This window comes from Eptatretus burgeri, chromosome 8, assembly GCF_056783735.1.
Source record: "Eptatretus burgeri isolate ZD-2024b chromosome 8, Ebu_testis_v1, whole genome shotgun sequence".
Classification (NCBI taxonomy): Eukaryota; Metazoa; Chordata; class Myxini; order Myxiniformes; family Myxinidae; genus Eptatretus; species Eptatretus burgeri.
The window spans coordinates 3366545-3387897 of record NC_140968.1 but is presented as its reverse complement, the minus strand read 5'-3'; the positions used below and the strand labels follow the sequence as shown (position 1 = coordinate 3387897).

Genomic DNA, 21353 nt, shown 5'->3' with positions numbered 1-21353 from the left:
ACCCAAAGCCCAAAAATGAAGTGAATGGAGCACAAACTTGTTGTAAGATGCCTTGATGTGCACGATGGGAAGTTCTTCGTACTTCATGCCTGCCCATCTCCGCGAGCTGTTCTCACCAGGCATCGGTGGGATAATGCTGCAAATTCAGCAGAGAATTTAAATGGGTTTCAGGAAAAACAGGCCGTATCTCAATGGCAAGCACGTCACAGTTCTAGCAATGATAAACCTTCCAGAGAAGACATCAGTTGGTAAACTAAGGGTATATCGAGCGAGTTAACTAGTTATGAGCATATCGTATTACTGCGTAAACTGGAGGTACAAACATATTTCCATGTATACGACTTCCACATCAACCCCTCAAATCATAACCACAACCGCAGCCAACACAGACACCGAACATGGTGGAAAATCCTTCGGTGGATAACGGAATTAACCGGAGATCACACACGAGCAGCGTTTATCATGTCCACCGTGTTGTGAACAAGCTCTCCATCACGTTGGTCATCATCATATGAGAATTACTCCAATCCTTCAGGGGATTCAAAAACCAAACGAAATGTGACGTGATAAAGATACCGGGACACACAATCACAATCAATATCTCGATCTCTAGAAATGAAAAGTTTATTACGCACACTGGACGAGACGGATGGAATTCCTGAGCAAGAGACAACACATTATCGTTTAATACGTAATAAATGATCTACCCACCCCAGGTGCCAACATCACAGGGGGAACCAGACAAGTGGAAGACGAAGAGCTGGGACGTCACGTGGGCGGCAGCCGATTGCCCTGCCCCTCTCATTGGGCTAACGACAGGGCGAGAGGCACCATACCGCCGACGGTGAGCGGCGTGGAGCAGACGACGAATTCACCAGCTCCAGCACCCAGCTGAGCAACGAGTCAACGGAGACGAAGTTCCAGTGAGGACCACAGCAGTCCAGCTCAGCAGATTTGAAAACCCATGCCCCCAAACGAGTCCCACCTTTTCCCAAAAGGTGGACTGCACATGAAGCCACACCCTGCCAGAAGAGTGCCCAAGATGCACGCAAAGGCAGCAGCAAGCCGCCGACCAAGGTTATGTGCACGCATGGGCCTCGCAAGCAGTCCCCACACTTTTTCACCAGCTTCGAAGAGACAACACATGGCCTGTCCCGTCCTGATTCGATATCGTCTGCACTTACCTGGTTCTAGACATGAGGGACCATGAAAACACAATACCCTATTCTCTATCCACTATTTTGGACAATGCCTGGTGTTGGATTAATGGTTAGGGTGGTGGGCTTGGGATCCTAGGATGCTGAGTTCAAATCCCACTATATGTTGAATTAACATCAGGTGGGGGTTGACTCTGCCTGTCATCCTTCTGTGGTCACTTGGCTGTGCCTGTATGGGTTTGAGGGTCGAGGAGCAGCAGTTGAAATGTGAATCCTATCCAGGTTCCTCCTGATGACGTCATCTTTGCTTTTTTGCTTGTTCAGGTTCCTTCCGATGACTCCAATGCAGGACTCGTACCTATTCGGTGTTCCACTTGATTTGAATGTAATTTCTTTTAATCCCATTCTGAATTCAATTGAATCATAATTTTAAAACGTCATGGGTCAGGTGTCCAATCAAAGAGCGATGTCTTGGTACCTGGTCATCATTACCAGCAGTTATAGAGTGGTAGTTGTAGCTATGTCTCATTAATTATAGAACACACCAGAAAACAAACGCCACACAAGTCCTGGTGAAGGTGTGCAATCTCTGATTGCTCTTTTTCTTGTTTAATGATGTGAACTTTATAAACAGCTTCAGTGTAACACGGCACCACAAACCTGCTATCGGAGTGCATCACTTCCACATCGTCGCTTTGGCTTTTGCTGCCCGTCGCTTCGGCAGCATCGTGCAGCGATGAGCTCCCGAACAGCCGTCGGAAGGCGACAGGCCTGCCAACACAGCAGTACAAGCTGACACATTTACAAGACACTGGTAACACAAGGTTATTGGGGAAGGCAATCCTTGTGGGGAAGGCTGACCGACATGCGAATACCAAACTAACCTTGAATATCCGACACTACCTTTTTCAAACAGTAAGCCCCTTAGTCTGTACCAAAGCCAGGGGTAGGGGGAAACGGTGCATTGGCAACAAAAGGAAATACAAATAATCCCAAAACTAGTGACCACATTTGGTTGCTGCATTTGCAGGTCTATGTTAGACTTCTCATCTTTCCAAAACTCATTTAAAGATAGTGATTTTATTTATTTATTTAACATCTCAAATAAATCAATATTAACAGTAAAACTACGTGACTTCTTCTCTGCGGCCAATGGCAGGAAACGTTGTTTCCAGACTGTCCATCCATCCGTCTGTCTGTCTGTCTGTCTGTCTGTCTGTTCGTCCTTTGTTAGCCTTACTATAATTCATGGACCGGTGTGTGTGTGTGTGTGTGTGTGTGTGTGTGTGTGTGTGTGTGTGTGTGTGTTGTGCTCCTCCCTCCTACAGTTCAGGGCCAATTCCATCCAGACTTGCTGCAAAGGATCAGCATAACCCCAATTAATCTATCTTTGCCACTAGTCATGGGATGGGTGGGTGCAGGGTTCCTGGTGTTGGCTTAATGGTTGGGGTAGTGGGCTTGGGATCTGAGGGTCCCGAGTTCAAATCCCACTCAGCTGTTGAATTAATACTAGGTGGGGTTGACTCAGCCTGTCATCCTTCCGAGGTCAGCAAAATGAGTACCAGCTTGCTGGGATGACTGAGCCATTTGAGTATCCTGTGTCGGAGTGGTGACCCGTCCAGAATTGTTCCCAATAGCCCGGGAGACTGCTTCGGCAGCACTGACACTGTACAGAGTCTGATCCCAATGGATGGATGGATGTGGGTGGATGAGGATGGGAGGGGTGGGGGTGGGAGGGGTGGAGTGGGGTGGGGTGGGGGATGGAGGGTAGGTGGGAAGGAAGGGACACATTCTCCATGTAAATATGTATCATGTTCCGCTGCCTCCAAGTGGGAGAGGGTAGACAAGTCACCACCATCAGTACGGTATTCCTGTCTCCACGTTGTCTTGTGCAGTGAGGTCTTTTTGAATTATTATAAACAGCAGGTATGGTTTTTTTCCTCATGTACGAAAAGGGGGTTTTTTTGGCCTACACAGAGCTATCAGTTGCCTATACACCGCCCAAATAAAAGGTATGCGTCAGAGGGCCATGTTGCATGCTTGGAAGAAGATCTCCCGTTGGGCGGGTACTCTGCTCGTCACAATAACTTGAGAACCACTGGAAGGGTTCCAACCAAGTTTGGCACAACTATGGACTGTAATACAAAGATGAACCGATTAGATTTTGGTTTGAAAAGGTGAGAGGTCTGGACTGACGAGAGCAATGTGGCCTTTCATTGGAAATCTTTGTTACCACGACTTGTGAAACCACCGAAAACATTTCAACCAAAGTTGGCACAAGTATGGACTTTAATACGAAGGTGAACAAATTACATTTTGGTTTCAAAATCTCAAAGGTCAAGAAGCATCCTTGAAATGAAAATCATTGAGCAGTCCATAACTCGAGTTGGAAGCATCTGATGTCGTCTCTCTCTCTCTCTCTCGTCTGGAGTTTAATTCATTGTGAAACCAAACAGAACGGCGGTTCCACGTGTAACGTGGGTGGAGGCAAATCGATCGGCGTGTTTGTGTCACGTTCTATTTACTAGTTTTCTAATTACACTCAGTGGTCCACACTGACATTGTACACAATGCCAACAATTCAAAATAATAATCTGAAATCGAAACAACCGGGATGTGGAAGGGGGAGAGGAGGGATGTGGAAGGGGGAGAGGAGGGATGTGGAAGGGGGAGAGGAGGGATGTGGAAGGGGGAGAGGAGGGATGTGGAAGGGGAGAGGAGGGATGTGGAAGGGGGAGAGGAGGGATGTGGAAGGGGGAGAGGAGGGATGTGGAAGGGGAGAGGAGGGATGTGGAAGGGGGAGAGGAGGGATGTGGAAGGGGGAGAGGAGGGATGTGGAAGGGGGAGAGGAGCGATGTGGAAGGGGGAGAGGAGCGATGTGGAAGGGGAGAGGAGCGATGTGGAAGGGGGAATAGGGGATAGAGGGAGGGGGAGAGGAGGGATGTGGAAGTGGGAGAGGAGGGATGTGGAAGTGGGAGAGGAGGGATGTGGAAGTGGGAGAGGAGGGATGTGGAAGTGGGAGAGGAGGGATGTGGAAGGGGGAATAGGGGATAGAGGGAGGGGGAGAGGAGGGATGTGGAAGGGGGAGAGGAGCGATGTGGAAGGGGAATAGGGGATAGAGGGAGGGGGAGAGGAGGGATGTGGAAGGGGGAATAGGGGATAGAGGGAGGGGGAGGAGGGATGTGGAAGGGGAGGGGGGACAGGGAATAGGGGATAGAGGGAGGGGTGTGGAAGGGGAGGGGGGACAGGGAATAGGGGATAGAGGGAGGGGTGTGGAAGGGGGAGGGGGACAGGGAATAGGGGATAGAGGGAGGGGGTGAGGAGGGATGTGGAAGAGGGAGGGGGAGGGAAAGCGAAGATGGAAGGGGACAGGGAACAGGGGATAGAAGGAGGGGAAGGGGGAGGGAGACGCACACTTTTACAATGGTGTGTCATTTTAATGGTTCAACATAACATATGCCATGACACACTTAATGTGAAAGGCATTGATCGGGAGGGGGGGGGGGGAGGGTGGTCATTTTTTCATGTAAAAAAAACAAAAACTGGGTGGGGGTTGAGGGGGGAGGGGGGAGTGATCGTACAAGTACCACCCCCCGCCCTATAGAGTTCAATTAAAATTGAAGAGAGAAATTCCCTAAACAATACAATATCGAGTGTTTTGTTATCGTTTCAAACAATACTTGGTTATAAAAGGGATAACCAGTGTGTTGTAATCGAAATGGGGATTAAAAGTCAAATCGAACGAGCGAGGAACGTTTAAACGAACCCTGTACCAAACGTACCTGTAACCCCCACAGGTGAACCACGTGCTCGTGCTCGTGCTCGTGCTCGTGCTCGTGCTCGTGCTCGTGCTCGTGCTCACCTGCCTGGTCCAACATGTAAATCCGTTTCTCAAAACGAACATGTTGAAACGTCTCACGGAAATGTTTATAAAACCACACACGGCAAACCTCAACCACTGCGGCCTATAATATACCACAGTAATATATTGTACAACAAATGGATTATCCTTCACACCGACATCGCCTGACAGACACGGAACGGACGACACCGGGGCCTATGTACCATACACCGCCCAAAACTCAACTTCGATGATAAAACGTAACATGTGGTGATTTGTTCGATATTATTAACGTTTTTTTTTTTTAATAATAATTTGGTCATCATCGACATCGTCCTCATCTATACGGAAAAACAATACTTTGTATATTTAAAAAAAAAAAATTTATACACCGCACAGGAGTCCATCGTTGGATTTATGAACGAGGGAAACACGTTTTGACTTACAAAAGCAGATTATATGATCACCACCACAATGAGAATACGTATTACACGGTGTGTCCTCAACTCGTCTGACTGAGTAACAATATTATGGTTTTTAAACAACTCCGACTCGGTACTTGTACGTAATAGTTAAATGAGAACGTCCTTCAGGAGGCCATGAACACGTTTGTGTGGGTCAAGGACATGAAAAAAAATCTGAAAGTTTTTCACAAAACAAAAGGCTTCAGAATATGATGAAGAAGAGTCCGAGAAATTCGGTGAAGAAGAGGAAGAGATTGTAAAAACAACAACTACAACTACACGCCCCGGTTTGACGTCTCCCGGACATACTGTGCCGGTTGAACCACAAACACCATCGAGTCTGAAAATAGTTTTCAAAAAATATTTAAATAACGGGTAAAACTGTAGAAAATTACCGGAACTTTGCTGCTGTTTGCGGAAGTGTTTATGAAAGTGGCGTATATAGAGCCTCGCGGCGATGAAAACGCCATTTTAACAAAAGAAGAAGAGGAAGAGTTAAAGAAGAAGAAGAAGAAGAGTTAAAGAAGAAGAAGAAGAAGAGTTAAAGAAGAGTTAAAGAAGAAGAAGAAGAAGAGTTAAAGAAGAAGAAGAAGAAGAGTTAAAGAAGAGTTAAAGAAGAAGAAGAAGAAGAGTTAAAGAAGAGTTAAAGAAGAAGAAGAAGAAGAGTTAAAGAAGAGTTAAAGAAGAAGAAGAAGAAGAGTTAAAGAAGAAGAAGAAGAAGAGTTAAAGAAGAGTTAAAGAAGAAGAAGAAGAAGAGTTAAAGAAGAAGAAGAAGAAGAGTTAAAGAAGAAGAAAAACAAGAGTTGAAGAATAAGAAGAAGAAGAAGAAGAAGAGTTGAAAGAAGAAGAGTTGAAAGAAGAAGAGTTGAAAGAAGAAGAATAAGAGGAATAAGAGGAATAAGAGGAATAAGAGGAATAAGAGGAATAAGAGGAATAAGAGGAATAAGAGGAATAAGAGGAAGAAGAGGAAGAAGAGGAAGAAGAGGAAGAAGAGGAAGAAGAAGAAGAAGAAGAAGAAGAAGAAGAAGAAGAAGAGATCCTGGTGCATTATGGGATATCCCAATATGGCTGCCCCCATTCGTTCCGTGGCTTCCGTCCTTCGCAAATCGACGAGACGTTTGTCCCTCAACCCCTTCGCGTCCCGTCAGCTCGCGACAAACGTCGAGGCCCTCGCCGACTTGGAGCGTCCGGCGGCGCCATGGCGGTTGTTCGCGGCCGCCTGCGTGGAACGGCTTCCCGTGGTAAGCCAAGAACGCTCGGACATCGAAGATCGGTACTGGCGGTTCGTCCAACAGCTCGAGTTACAGCAGAGCGTCTTGTCCGACCACGAGGTCCGCCTGGCCATGGAAGCACAGAAGCTCCGGAGCGGAATTTTGGAGGACGACGACGACCTGGAGACCCTGTCGGGCCTGGACGTCGAGGAGCAGTACGAGAAGAAGTTCAACAGCTTCGTGACCGCTCCGCGACGCACAGGTGTGTTCGCTACCGGAGTACTGACGTCATACGGATGAGTGACGCGTCATCGAATTCAGTCTTCATGCAGATCTACTTTAATATAGATCTTTCTCAGATCTAATGTGATCTATATATATACCAGTGCGGGCCTGTACGTGCAAAAAATATATATATATTTGTGACGTCATAGCAACGTGTCGTGTCATTGGTTTGGTAAGTAAATGGCCATAACTTGGGAACCAATTGTCCGATTAATATCAAACCTTGAAAAGGCACATCCTCAGGTCCCCAGCAATATACCTGGCAAGTTTCAATTAGATCGGACCAGTGGTTGTCGAGAAACGGCGGTCACAGACACACACACACACACACACACACACACACACACACACACACACCATGGCAAAGCTTTGCATTGTTAAATTCTGTCTGTCTGCTGTGAAAGTCGTCGATTACAAAAAGTCCCTTATAGTGTAGTAGATAGTAGAAAAATCGTGCAAATTATGATACAAGCATCAAATTTGGCATTTCTGTTCTGCAGGAATTTCTGATCAAATCTGCCTGATTGGCCATTTGAAAATCCAAATTTTGAAAAATTTGAAAAAAATATTTATATTTGAAAAAATTTGAAGTCACAGCTGGCTGAAATTCTTGAAGCGCAAGTGAACATCCCAGACAGAGAACCAAGGGGAGATGCAGTCATCATTGATGGCTCAGCACTTATCAATGCCCTACCTCCACGCACTTCAAAGATATTTGATGACCATGCTAAAGAAGACATCATCCCAAAGGTGGAATCCTATGGTGCCAGGTACGAGAGGGTGGACGTAGTGTTTGATGTGTACAAGAAGTCAAGTCTGAAGTCCGACGCAAGGTCGAAAAGGGGCAAGGAATCAGAAGAAGAGTGACAGGAACCAGTAAGACCCCAAGTAACTGGAGAAGCTTTCTTCAAGATGACAGCAACAAGACTAAGCTGTTTCACTTCCTTGCGGAAGAGATGTGTGAAGCACAGACGACAAGCACAGTCATTCTCACAAAAGGAGAAGATGCCAATAGCAACACAAGGAAGTCACTGGATGCTATGTCTCCATGTTGTCATGAAGAAGCTGACACTCGAATATTTGTACACGCCAGGGATGCAACGACGAATGGTAGCAAGTCCATTATCATTAAAGCTAATGACACGGACGTACTAGTAATAGCAATATCTGTACTGCCATCCTTACAGGAACTAGGTCTTGAGAACATGTGCATTGCCTTTGGCCAAGGAGCCAAGGCGCGATGGATTCCAGTCCATGAGGTAGTTTCTGCAATAGGGCCTGAGAAAGCTCGAGGGATCCCATACTTCCATGCGTTCACTCGATGTGACGTCGTGTCTGCCTTCCGCGGTAAAGGGAAGAAAACTGCATGGCACACTTGGAACGTCTTTGATGATGTTTCTGAAACATTCACCAATCTCAGCCAGCATCCAACCTTGATTCGTGATCTTGACTTTTTTGAAGTTTTTTTTTTTTATTATTTTTCAAAATTTGAATTTTCATTATCTGCCCCACTATTACTGCCAGACTGATCAAAACTATGGTTTAACGGTGGTTTTAGTGAAATGGAGAACGGGCTTGGCAGGATGGCCGAGAGGTACGCACACTCACCTCCGAGCTGTCGACGTTGGTTTTGAATCCCGGCCCAGCTATAAACTACCGTCCTGGTGTTTCATCAATGTATGCCGTCCTTTGGATGGACGTTAAACTGGGCGTCACGTCTGCCAGCATTCCTTGGTCGTTAAAGATCCCAGTGTCCTTTAACAAAGAGTAGGTGAGCTATCACCGGCCCCCCTAAACAAATTCCTGCCCGAACCACTTTGTTGAACATCAGGCCTGGCCAGCCGGATTGTGAAAGACTTGGGCCAACCCCACAAAACTGTGGGAATAGATGATGCAGAACCATTTTATTTTAATGTACACTGCCATGTCTGAGTTCTACATGTTTTTGTTTTTACAGCGCGTGCGCTGTATACAATTGCACCGAGGTTGAAATGTCCCCGGTGTCTACCACGTCTCCGGTGTCCCCCCCCCCCCACGTGCCTCAAGACAGCCAATGACGGCCGTCCGGTAGATGGAAATGGTGTAACTATTTCCTAGACGTAACCTGACGGAAATGGCGACAATTACCGGAAAAACCCGAGTATTTCAATGGAAATTTGTGAAACAAACGTGTTATATATGTGAAAACCATTGAATTTATTTATTGACGGGAAAAAAAACCAAGAAACGCGCCACTCATGTACGAACGAACGAAAGACGTCATTTCCGCCCACGATCGCATTTTCGCGCCGAAACACGTCATTTCCGCCCACCATCCCTTTTTAGCGTCGAACGCCGAAAGCTAAGTTCTTATGCTATCATTCTTTTGCGGCCCCCTGCCACGCTGTATCGAACGATTTCATTCCTTCTGTTATATATATATATATATATATATATATATATATATATATATATATATATATATATATATATATATATATATATATATATTGTTGCGGATTCGCGCCCGCCGGCGTGCGAACGGCCACGTAACTCGAATCGCGGCACGTCGCCCACCGGACGGACAATCCAGTCGTGACCCTCTCAAACTAACGCCGGGAACTAGTCACGGGTGGACCTTTCGGCCTCACCACGATCGTGCCAATCCGCCCCCCGCGTGGGATAGGGTTGCTCGCCAAATTCGACCTACCTAAGTACCCACACGGAGGGTAGACCGGGCGGTCGCACCTCGCCGCAGGTCGACTTCGGACACGGGCCACTTTAAGCGACCCGTTCCGTACTATCGGGATAACCGAGCGGTGTTATCGTCGGCCCCGACGGTTCGATTAATTATCGGGCGTTTTAGCCCACGACCAACCCTTTACGTGAAGTAAGATGGAGATTCAATAAAGGAAAAGACGAAGCGAAGCGGGAAAACAGTTCAACAATAAGCACATTTATTTCACGATGAACGGAAAGCACACATATACAATTACACCAAAAGCAAATGTAATAGAATAAGAAACACAATATTACACAAAAAGCAAATATAAAAGAAGAAGACAATGCAGAGCTATCCGACTACCGAGCACACGGCAACACTTATACAATTTTACTTCACAGACGGCACCGCCAACACGTATACCCAAAGCAAAAGAAAAAGAACCACCCTGCAGGATGAGGGGGGTAGGCGGGCCTGGGGCCGAGACCGCGTCGGGCCTACCCGTCTGGTGATGAGACGCAAAGTGGCGGTGGCGCCCCAACTCCGCGGGCCTCGCGGACAGTGTCTGGTAGGGGGTGGGAAAGGGGCCCCCTTGTCGCACTATCTCAGCGCGGGGGGAAACAGGAGGGGGTTGTTGATGCTCGGGGGAAAGGAGGATATCTCCCTGTCTCGGGTCCCGCGACGAGCGTCTCCACCACGACCTCGGTCGCGCCGCCGGCCTCTCCCTCCGCAGCTCCCCAACTCCGACGCGAGCACCCCCCTCAACCGCCTTCGCCGCCGCCACCTCTCCACAGCTCCGTCCAATCGCCCTCTCCGTCTCCTCTCTTGACTTGTCCCAACTCTTCACTGGCTCCGCGAACTCCCAACTGCGAACTGCTTTGACTGACGAACGCAGCCGTTTATATCCCCCGTGGCCTCGCTCCTTCACCTTTGACCCTTTACCTCCGACCCTTCACCCCTAACTGGCTCCCCATTGGACCGAGGAAAAGTGGGCGTGAATGCTTTTTGATCCATGAATTTGCATATAGCGACCACACTCCAACGCCCCTGGAGGCGGGGCCAAATCGCCCCACGCTCACCGATAGGACGGAACAGAAGTGGGCGTGAGTCGTTTTTGATCCGTTTTCTTCGGAAAGTCTGTGATGTTTCTGAACACGCTGCTCGGTGCGCGGCCTGCACGAGTCCAGTATCGGTGCCCTCAAGTGGCGCAAGAATGGTGGTGATACGATGGTGGCGAGTTGTGACGGTAAAGGTCGTGGCTGTTGTTGTGAAGCGGCGTTGTGATTGGTGGTTGTTGTGTGATGGCTGTTGAGACGTGGTTGGTGGTGGTAGTAATGGCGGCTGGTCCAAAATAAAGATAGTAAAAGAAAAACGGCTATCTAGAGGGGTCGCAGCCCGAGTGAATGACATTTATTCCCTCTAAACAACGGGTTTGGGCCTAACTACACATATACTTACAGAGATATCTCACCTAAGGGACCTGAATGGTGGTTTGTGAATTTCGTCAACCACAACAATATATATAAAGGTGCTTATCACAACAATAACAAGATTTTTACATTTCAAATAATAAGTATGCTTTTTTAATTGTTTTTCAACTGAAAAAGCATAAATTGCATATTTTAACATTAATGTACTCATTTGCTTCACCACACACGCTGTATTGAAGGATTTCACTTGTTTTTTCCGAATTGCTATTCTCAGAAGCAGATGAGCTGGGTGACCGTTCAACACACCAACGCTGCCTCCCAGACAAGCTCGTGCTGTTGTTTCGTGAACAACTGGCCGCAGATGCCCCCCTCACCTGGTGTTTACCGCAGGCTGAATGGATGCCAGGAGAGAGTCTGCGACAAACGGCAGAGCGGGCTCTCATCACTGCTGCAGGTCGAATCGTCCGCTGTAGTTGTCCAGAGCTGATACGCATGCTCCTGGAGCAAAACAAACCTGCTTTGAACCAACTAATTCCCATTTCCCTCCCCTCCCGAAATCATTGTTGTTGTTTGTTTGTTTGTAGGTGACAATTTGGAGGCAAAGTTTTTAGGCAATGCCCCTGCTGGATTTTACAAGTACAAGTTTCCATCAAACGTCCGGACGGAGAACAGCATCGGAGGAAAAATCTTCTTCTTCAAAGCAATCTTACACGGGGGAGATGTTCTTTCAAGCAAGGACGGCAGTTACGTTTGGGTCACGAAAGGTGAAATGCAGGAGTACCTGAAGCCAAATTATCTGAAAGAGATTAACAAGTTCATCTTTGATGTTTAAATCACCAAAGCCTGTTGATTACAAAGTTTGTACAAAAACAAACTACTCGGAGAGAAACTGACCTTTTGCTTTTGAGAACATTTGGTTGTTGTCTGCCACAAAGGAAGGCTGGACAAAGTTGATTAGTTTTTTTTTTTTTTTTTTTTTAATACCAAATATGTAAGCTGGAGGTACTAAAAAAAAGAAAAGACATTTCTGGATATGCTTGTATTAACATCATCAGTGAAAAGATCAAATATTAGAGGGCGCCGTAAACGAGTGTTTCTCATCATGCCATGTGAGTCATGTGTAGCTTAAATAATTTATTCACATCTTGTACTCCTCATCCAATAAGTACAACACAAAGCATGCAGAAAGTAAAGTGAAGCAGAGTACAAAATTCAGGTTTGTACACGACCTTATGTACCGACGCAACCTTGTCCAACGTAACCACAGGCTCTTCGCCTCGTGCCTGCAAAAAGTACGAGCTGAAAATCGGGGATAAGTACCACGGTTCAATACATTGCAACAGAATCATTTGCACTTGACCATCAATTTACAGATGTGATGTGATGCAAGCTTTCCCATGAGCCTCGATCGGTGTCCGGAAACGTCGACGTAACGATCCACAAGTTTCTGATCTCGGCTTTGTCTTCGGTGCTTGACTTGCGCTGCCTGTGGCCAAGCTTCTGATTATTACATCAAATAAATGTAAAAAAAAAAAAAGAAGAATGAATCGAATTGTGCTGGAAATTGGTAATATTTTTTTAAAATCCATGGAATAAATTATTAATGAGCCACAGTGCAGGCCTGTTGGTTTCTCTTGATGGTAGATACAGAATGGAATAATGTCTTTCAGGATTCCACTTGGGGAGAATGCCACTGCCAGTCTGTTTCACTCTTATTAGCTTGAGTTTGGTACTTTTGATGCTGGGGATTCATCTAAGGCAAGGCCTTAAAACAATTAAAGGAAAAATATACATATATAATATATATAGATAAAATACATTCAAGTGCAGTTTCTAAATGTTTGACATTTCTGGTTCACCCTCTTGCCCAAAATATATCCTAAATTAACCTGTACACCAAATTCAAACTTGGAGCAACAGCTTGTTTCGAGATTTAAAAAAACAAAAATTAAAGTTGTACTTGGCAGAATAAGATGTCACATTGAACGCCGAGCAAAGCAAAAGGGTCACATGACAGATAAGCCGGCGTGGTCGGTTTAAGCTTGGCAGAATTAGATTTATTTCCTTTAAAAAAATAATTAATTTGATATGATAAAATCAATGTTTCTTTGAGCATTTAATTGGATTTTTAATCGATTAAAATTTTCAGCATGACGTTACATTATGCACGAAGGGGAGGGTCATACTTATTTAAAAACCAAGCATCGTTTCAAAATGTTAAACCTTTATCATTAAACACAAACTGTCTACATCATGCCAAAATATAAAAAGTAAATAAATACCCTGAAACCATGGTCAAAATAAAATCATGATCAGAAGTCGAAAAGTTATAAAACTACGGCCTGCATGAAGATCCCCTCCCCCTCCCCCTTTAGTTTGACATCACCCAAATGGCTACTGGGAAAGAAAAGAAAGTGCTTTGATGAGTAGGACTGGCCGACATGACGGGACGGGATCAAACCCGCAAAGAAATCCAGTCGCTGAGGCTGCTGGCAGGGAAAGTGGAACTCTGAGCTTCTCAAACGTTCACAAAATTGGAACAATAAGTCAGTTCAGGGATACAACCCAGGCAACGATCGGTTAATATCAGCGAGGTTTAAAGGACATCCAGTGAATACCACCATCATTGAGATATGCTCCAATTTGTGCAGCAAATTAAAAAAAAAAAATGTGGAGGAGTTAAGGGGAAGTTGCAGGAACTGCAGGACACGTGGCAAAAGGAGACGTTTTTTAAATTATTGTGGGAGACTGGAATGCAAACAGAGAAACAGGAGCACCAGGGATTGCAAGAAAGTAGAGATTTGGTATCCAAGATGAGTGAGGGGAGCGAATGCTGTTCTGGTTGGAGAAGGAGCTCATAATTGCAAACATGTGGTTCAAACAACCCAAGCGTAGATTGGAGACATGGACTTCACCTGACGGGCAACATAAAAATCGGACTCGCTACAAGACAACATCATAATCGGTAGGAGATGGAGAAGTGTTGTGCAATCTTCCAAGCGTAGACTGTGGGACAGACCATGATGAACTTGACAATATATATATATATATATATATATATATATATATATATATATATATATATATATATAAATCAAAAACATATCAAAACTACATACAACTGGGAGGGCACTTGTGAGGGAGCATACCTCCATCCAGATCTGGATCTTCACCAAAATTTAAATGATTTGTCCTTATCACACCCAACTTGTCCACAACTCTTTTTTTTTTTTTTGAGATATTGTGCTGCATATCCGTTTAACCCTATCTCTCAATGATGAAGAATCACTGAAAAAAATTATCGGATCTGGATTTTCACCAAAATTGAATCAATTATTCCTTTTCACACAATGTGTCCAAGTGTCGCCGAATCCGTCCACAACTTTTTGCGATATCCTGCACACAAACACACAGACAGACGAGGTGACAACATTACCTCCAACCCCCTTCGGTGGGCAGAGGTAATAAAGGTTAAAAAAAATGTTTTGCATAACGTTCGGCATCCAGTGCAACCCTTGCCAAGGAACTACTTTAGCAGTTCTATAAATTTCACCTGTAAACGACCAAAAAAAACCCCCTTCATCGGTCTGTAATCGATAATCGACATGTACATATATATATATATATATATATATATATATATATATATATATATATATATATATACTTTGAATCCTGCCAAGCTTAATTATTTTACAAGTAAGAGGCAAAAGTTAATTAAAACGTTTAAAAAAAACCCAAAACGAATCACTGCCACTGATGATCAGATGCTGCCACCATACTGATATGATTCACGAATCCCACATCCTATCCAAATTGCAAGACAAAACGGAACACTAGTCTCTGTGAAGGCTACTGTTGGTCTTTGTCGGCAGACAAGGTGGATTTTACCAAGCTAGAATGCTTAACCATGTGTGCTTGATGTTTCAAGCATTAGCCCTTCATCACAACAACAAAAAAGGTATTAAAAGGGAGTCGCACATCATCTCATCAGTTCAGCTTCTGTGCTGTCACTGAGTTGCAGTGGGCCAATGTCCACAGGTTTTTGTTTTTGAAAAAAGCCTTTCCATATGACATGTTCTGTTCTCTGGCAGTGAAATGGCAAGATTGTTGAAAAGATGGAGCTGAAAAGCGATTGCAAAATGAACCACACGACTGCTGTTGTGACAAAATGGCGTTCTGCGTCGCCTGGCAGCGGTTCAAGAATCTTCCTTTGCAGAGGTAGCGATTGATAAGCTCACTCTGTCACTGCCTTATTGTGAAGGATAATCGTTATTTTGTTGGTTGAAGGGTGGTGAAAGAAAGTCTTTCGCGTGTGCTCCGTAGCTCAACACCCCTCTGGTGTAATCTGTGGAACATGACAAATGAGTCAAATCAAATATGCCCATTAATTCAATCAAAGTGCAATTCTACCTGGTCTTACTCAAACTTTAACAAAAATAAACCTTTAAAATAAAAAAAACAGTCCAAAAGGCTGCAGAAAATTCCAAATCCACTTAAACAAACACAATAAAAGAATTGGTAAATGGAATGCTTTATCTGCGCCGAGGGGACCACCTTCTGCCAGCTTCAGCTGTCGTGGCAGCTCCGCCCGTGGCATGCTGGGATAGTGTCCGTGTGGAAAGCTCGATGGGTGTCTGGGTTGCTGCCAGACAGAAGTTCCGCTGTTCACCTCTCCTGTTTGCGCTTGGAGTTAATTACAGAACAAGGACACTGTATGAGAGACCTTAACATGTGGCAGGCATTCACACCAGCTAACCAGCAATGGGCTGGATTCGGCACAAACTATCCGACACACCAAGCCATTTGGGCGCCATCCCAATGTACATTGCAGTCACTTTCATTGCCAGCAGATGAGACAAAATATCCCATAAAAAAATTAATAAACCAGGCCATATTCAGTAAGTTCTGGAACAATTTGCCAAAAGCAATTCACATAACATTCGACAAAATAATTGCATGTTTTTTTTTTTTGTTGTTGTTTCAGCAGAATGGACAGTGACAGAATCAGGGCCCACAGTGGCCTAGGTAAAGGAGGGGAGAGTTGGGACGGTAGCTGGAAAGTCTCACTGGAAAGGTAGTGGCAGCGGAAGTAGTGGATGGTTTTAATTTTGAGTTTGATCGGTACATGTCGAGAAGTATTCGTGATCGGTCCAAATGGCCACAGCTGCAATCGGCATCTTCTCAAAAGATCCCCCGCACCCCCCCTCACAACTTTATGTTCAATTTGATATGCACAAGTCATTGATTTGTAGTTGATCAAACCCAATTCAGTCACATAATAGTGAGGTGAGAGCATTAGTTCAGAGTCAGGAATTCGGTTCAGACCTCGGCTGAATCAAAGCAAAAAGTAAAGATTGTATGTGCTGCTTCCCAGCTTACTCCAAACATTTCAAGAAGAGAGCATGGCCAAATCCGATCCAATGTTTGGAATCCATGGAGAGGAAGACATTTCTCCGCAATTGCTCTGCTGAGTGCGGATAAAAGCAACAGCCACAAGAACAACACTCGGTAGATCACACACCTCCGCCAGGCTGAACAGGTTACGTTTTGTATCCCACCGATAGGCCCGATCTGGATCCGGACCTGAACCAAGATCGAATCAATTTGTCCTCGTCACACACCCAACATGTCCACCAAGTTTGTTTTTTTCCGAATCGGTCCATAACGTTTTGAGATTTCATGCTCACAGATAGACGTGACGACATAACCTCAGTCCACCTTTGGTGGTGGGGTAATGAAGATGCCTTCAGCAGTGCCCCCAGGAAGTGGCGTCATGACTCCCCAGCTCAGCGGCTCTGTTTGTCCACAAGTGTGTGCAAGATTTGTGTTGCAGCTCTCAGCCTTAGACCCCCCCCCCCCCATGAATTTTTTTTTAAAACAAACACTGGGAAATAAACTGATATCACACAATGAAGGGCCAAAAGGAGTTCAGTGCACCAAAGTAATCATTGTCGTCCGTCGTCGGCAATGAAGACAGCCGTACAGTTGACAAGACTGTTCCTCCTTCAGCATCGTTCACATGTCGGATGTGGATTTTAATACAGGTTCTCCAGGACTGTCACAGGCAAGATTCCACTGAAGTAATCTTTCTCGAGGTCAAGACACCAGCTTTTGTGTTAATAGCAGTTGTGAAGAGTTGAATGCAAGTTTGAATCCCTCCTTATCAAAATGTACATCGGATGGTATATAGTCTGCTTTACTTCTCAGGGACTTCATGAACAAATAATTGTCGACAATTACAATAATAACACAAAATATAAAATTCTCACCAGCATTGATAAGCCAATGGGCACCAGAATAGGGCATGCAGTGTGGATAAGTGAAGAGGTTTGCTTGTGGTTGAAACACAGGCTGGAAAGGTGGTAGGGTGTACGTCCCACCAAAAGGAAACTGCACTCCGGTGGGAAGTGCTGCAGCAACTGTGGCACCGAGTCCCGTTCCTCCAGCACCTGCGAGTGCTCGGTGGTTGGGTGAAGTGCCAAAACCGCTCGCACCGAGCAAATTTAGAGAGCCATAAGTGTGAGAGTCTGCAGAGAGCGGTGGAGGTGATGGACGGCGTGGAGGAACAATGACACTGCTATCTGTGTATCGACTGACCGACTCCCTGTCACTCGCCTGTCCGACAGCTGGCCCGCCTCTGGAAACATCACCGGCATCGGTAGATTTCGAAAAGCCATCGACCGAGGTCAAAATATGAGGGGATCTACACGAGTCCACACAAGACTTCCCGTTGAAAGACAAGGGCGGTAGCTGCTGGGAAATGGTACCGGCACCACACATGGGCACCAGTTGAGGAACAGGACCCGGGGAGGAATGCAATCGATGCAAAGACTGTTGTACATCCGAGGTTGAAAATGCAGCTGAGGCTCTTTGAACAACTGTAGCCGAGATGGGAGCGACCTCCGTCAATGTTGTCCTCCTTTGGACCGGCAAACCACTGGTCCAAATAACATCATCCCTCATTCTCGAAGGAGTCTCGTTAGGTGTCACGCATTGCGGTACAATTGTCGAGGTGATGTTAGGGTTACGAGTCTCATCACGAGGACTCATCACTGCGAGCTGCTGCTCTTGCAAAGGGTGACGGACACTCGGAGAAGCTGAGGACATGTGGGGAAGTCTTTGGGACGAGGGGTGTCGCAATGGCGTCCGTTGCAACACCGAAACGGCAGCAAGCCGCTCCATTTCACCGCTTTGCAAAGGTGAAGATTTGCTGGGGAAATAGGTCATTGGGACTGGTGCAAGAGGGGGAGCGACAGACCTTGGGGAAAGATAAGGTGTGCATTTTTTTGACAGGCCGGTAGTTTGCCCATGCTTGGACCAGTGAGTCGCTGGCAAATGCCCACTTTCACCCAAGGAGTGCCGGAGTGGCTGCAGAGCGGCTTTGAGCATGCTGTCTCTGAGGCAGAGGCGCGTGTGGCGAACCATGCTGAGATGTGTGCCGAACCGCTCCAAACAAGTCTCGCACCTGCAGAGAGTGCAAACGTTCACGGAAACGGTCATTCTTACAAAGGAATGCAAAAATTTCCAAAAACACCGACCGTTCGGGGTTTCTGAAACATAAAGGTCAAACAAAAGTCAAAGCAATGACCACAATGCTCGGCATTTCATCACTGCATGATACTCTGCGGCAATGACGAGCACCTTACTTGTAATAGTGGTTGGGCTTGTGGTGGATCCGTAAGTGTTTCACCAAAAACTGCATACTCTCCATTACTTCATAGCATCCATCCGCCGAGCAGTTGAACACCTTCCCTGATGGCAAGCAGATGGGCTACAAGTTACACTCACTTTTAAGAAAAATGGTACAAAAATCATGCCGACATCTTGAATCTTTCAAGATTTGATCGGATGGCCGAGAGAGGTACGCACGCTCGTATCGAAGCTGTCTACCCTGGGTTTGAATCTCAACCCATTTACAAACTGTCATCCTGGTGTTATCGCCTGTCCGACATATAAACGTCCCTCGGATGGCCGTTCAACTGGTCGTCCCGTCTTCCAGAATGAGTTGGTGGACGTTGAAGATTCCACGGTTTCCTTCGCAAAGAATCGGCGAGCTATCTCCGGCACCCTGAACAAGTTCCTCCCCTCACATCCTGGGTCGGAGTGGTGACGATGACCAGGATCGTAACCTTTCCCACGAAACCGCTTCTGCGTCGACTGCAGAGCATGCTTCATGAATGAATGAAAGATGCGATATTTCAGCCCCAAAATGATTTCCGAATCAGTTGAGGAGCCAAAAGCTCGGTCGGCAAGTTTTAACTTCACAAACTAGCGACCAAACCACAGTTGCATGGGATACCAACCTGGCTTGGACTGCGTCCCATTTGCCTTGTAGTTCCCCGGTGACTGGCATTTTCTCCCGAACCCTGTTATGCCCTCATTACAAACCGGAACACTGCATTCAATCACGGGGGAAGGGGGGGGGGGCACACAGGTTATTCGGGTGACATCTGACGGTGTTGCCACTCTTGTGAAGGTGAAAGGGAACGATTTCAAGAAGGAACGAAAGTGCAAACTCACTGGCTGAAAGCCTGCTGGCAAAGTGGTACAGCCATGAGGTATGGGTGCAGAGTTATTCATCAACGTGCACCACACATCATCATCATCATCATGATCATCATCATGATGTAGTCTAGACCAACGGAGTCGAACACAAAAGGATCCAGAAGATGTCAGTCGTGTATCTGGAAAAAAAACAAAAAACATGCAACTCAAAGTGAACCAGAAACAAATCTCAAGGATAACATAGAAGGGCCATAAAAAAAAACACATCACCAAAGCAGAGCAAGAGCTATACTTACCCCGAGCAACGAAGAGCAGATTAGTGGGGCTTAGGCCTCACTTTCTTTAATCGCCCCAAAGATCCAGGCCGAACTGGATTTCCTGTGGCGTTCAACAATATCTAAATGACGCGAGTCAGAGCGACTACTCAAATAAATACCTGATTTTCATCCACGTCAATGAACACAAACGGTATATTGAAAGAGAAATGAGGGAGAAATGAGGAAGAAATAATCGCGATATATCGGTGCACGGAGAGAGAGAGTCACACTTATCGCGAGGTTTCACGAATCTTAGCGTCTTGGTGAGGGTTCACTGGCAGAGTATCGCGATATTTGAAGGAATAGCACGTCAGATGGTTTACGTTTACGTGTTGGATTTGTGATGGGAAATTTAAATGTCCCCAATCAGCTGGACTCTCAAGCATCCGTCCTCGGTTCTTCGTGCTCGTTTAATCTAACTTGTTCTATTTTCTTCCTCTCCTATCAATATATTTTTTAATAATTTATGGAAATAATTATTTGAGTCAATCTATTTATTATGTACACAAACATCACGGACTGATTACAGCTCAAACCTCTATTTTTGTTTTTGCTCAACATTTTATAGCCTGAATGGTGATCAGTATCCAGGTGGCCAAAGGCTGCTGGACCAAATGTGGCCAATTATCAAGACGATTGGCGAGGTGTCCAGCAAGAGTGGATCCGGCTTCATTGGACACCTGGCTAAGTCTATGATCTCACACAAGGCTGCAGACAGGAAACCCACCATCACCGTTGTGTACTATACCCCATACAGGCTGTTGTTGATGCTGCCGAAGTAGTGACAAGGCCACAACCCTGGTCAAGTCAGCACTCCAACTCAGGCAGTCAGGGAAGGAATTCGTAATTGGTTCAGGGTGCCAGCAATAGCTCGCCTACTGTTCACGAAGGACAATGTGTGATATTCAACGTCCACCAACTAACGGGACGCCCAGTTTAACGTCCATCCAAGGGACGGCATACAAATCGACGAATCACCGTCTGCGAAACACTGGGATGACAACTTCTAGCTGGGTTGGGATTCAAACCGAGGCTAGAAAGCTTAGAGGTGATCGTACGTACCACGAGGCCATCATGCCAGCCAAGACCCATCAGGCTTGTGCCAAAATTCCATACACACACACACACACACACACACACACACACACCTCAGAGCTCGTCTTATTCCAAATCATCAATAATAAAAACCTGGTGTTGGCTTAAAATCTTAGGGTCTTGAGTTCAAGCCCCTGTCCAGCCATTGAATCAACACCAGGCGGGTTGACTGAGCCCGTCATCGTTCTGAAGTCGGCAAAATGAGTACCAGCTTACTGGTAATGGGGGCACTGAATCAACGGCACAGCCACACCCACAGAAAAATGATGCAGCCAAGCAGCCTCAGGCTATATCTGAATGAATAAATAAATAAATAAATCGGTTAAAAAACAAAAAACAAATAG

At 45.8% G+C, this 21353-nt stretch overlaps 3 protein-coding genes across 4 annotated transcripts in view; 1 reads left to right on the top strand and 2 right to left on the bottom strand.

Annotated features, from left to right (window-relative positions):
- LOC147020941 (uncharacterized) overlaps positions 1–5473 on the bottom strand; it is a 5501-nt gene extending 28 nt beyond the window's left edge. Inside the window, exons 1-4 of one of the 2 annotated variants that reach the window (XM_085890628.1) lie at positions 4992–5473; positions 4940–4961; positions 1818–1928; positions 1–136 (exon numbers count right to left, since the gene is read on the bottom strand). The exon at positions 1–136 is cut by the window's left edge and continues 28 nt beyond it. In XM_085890628.1, the coding sequence (XP_085746754.1) occupies positions 1–136; positions 1818–1928; positions 4940–4961; positions 4992–5061 (339 nt within the window). In that variant the 5' untranslated portion in view covers positions 5062–5473. Of the gene's footprint in view, positions 137–1817; positions 1929–4939 lie in introns of both variants that reach the window. The other variant, XM_085890627.1, reaches the window with a different exon arrangement.
- A 1014-nt stretch (positions 5474–6487) lies between these two features.
- On the top strand, positions 6488–12702 carry MRPL46 (mitochondrial ribosomal protein L46). Its single transcript, XM_085890625.1, has 3 exons — positions 6488–6935; positions 11364–11543; positions 11674–12702. Exons 1-3 carry the CDS (start codon positions 6512–6514, stop codon positions 11919–11921), a joined length of 852 nt encoding a protein of 283 aa, XP_085746751.1. The 5' UTR covers positions 6488–6511; the 3' UTR covers positions 11922–12702.
- Positions 12048–21000, bottom strand: LOC147020939 (uncharacterized). Its single transcript, XM_085890623.1, has 7 exons — positions 19894–21000; positions 19613–19776; positions 19396–19487; positions 18739–18844; positions 17362–18557; positions 15647–15775; positions 12048–15437 (listed from the first exon to the last, which is right to left on the bottom strand). The coding sequence occupies exons 2-7, from the start codon at positions 19645–19647 to the stop codon at positions 15343–15345; spliced, it is 1653 nt and encodes a 550-aa protein (XP_085746749.1). The 5' UTR covers positions 19648–19776; positions 19894–21000; the 3' UTR covers positions 12048–15342.
- Between the last annotated feature and the right edge of the window lie 353 nt (positions 21001–21353).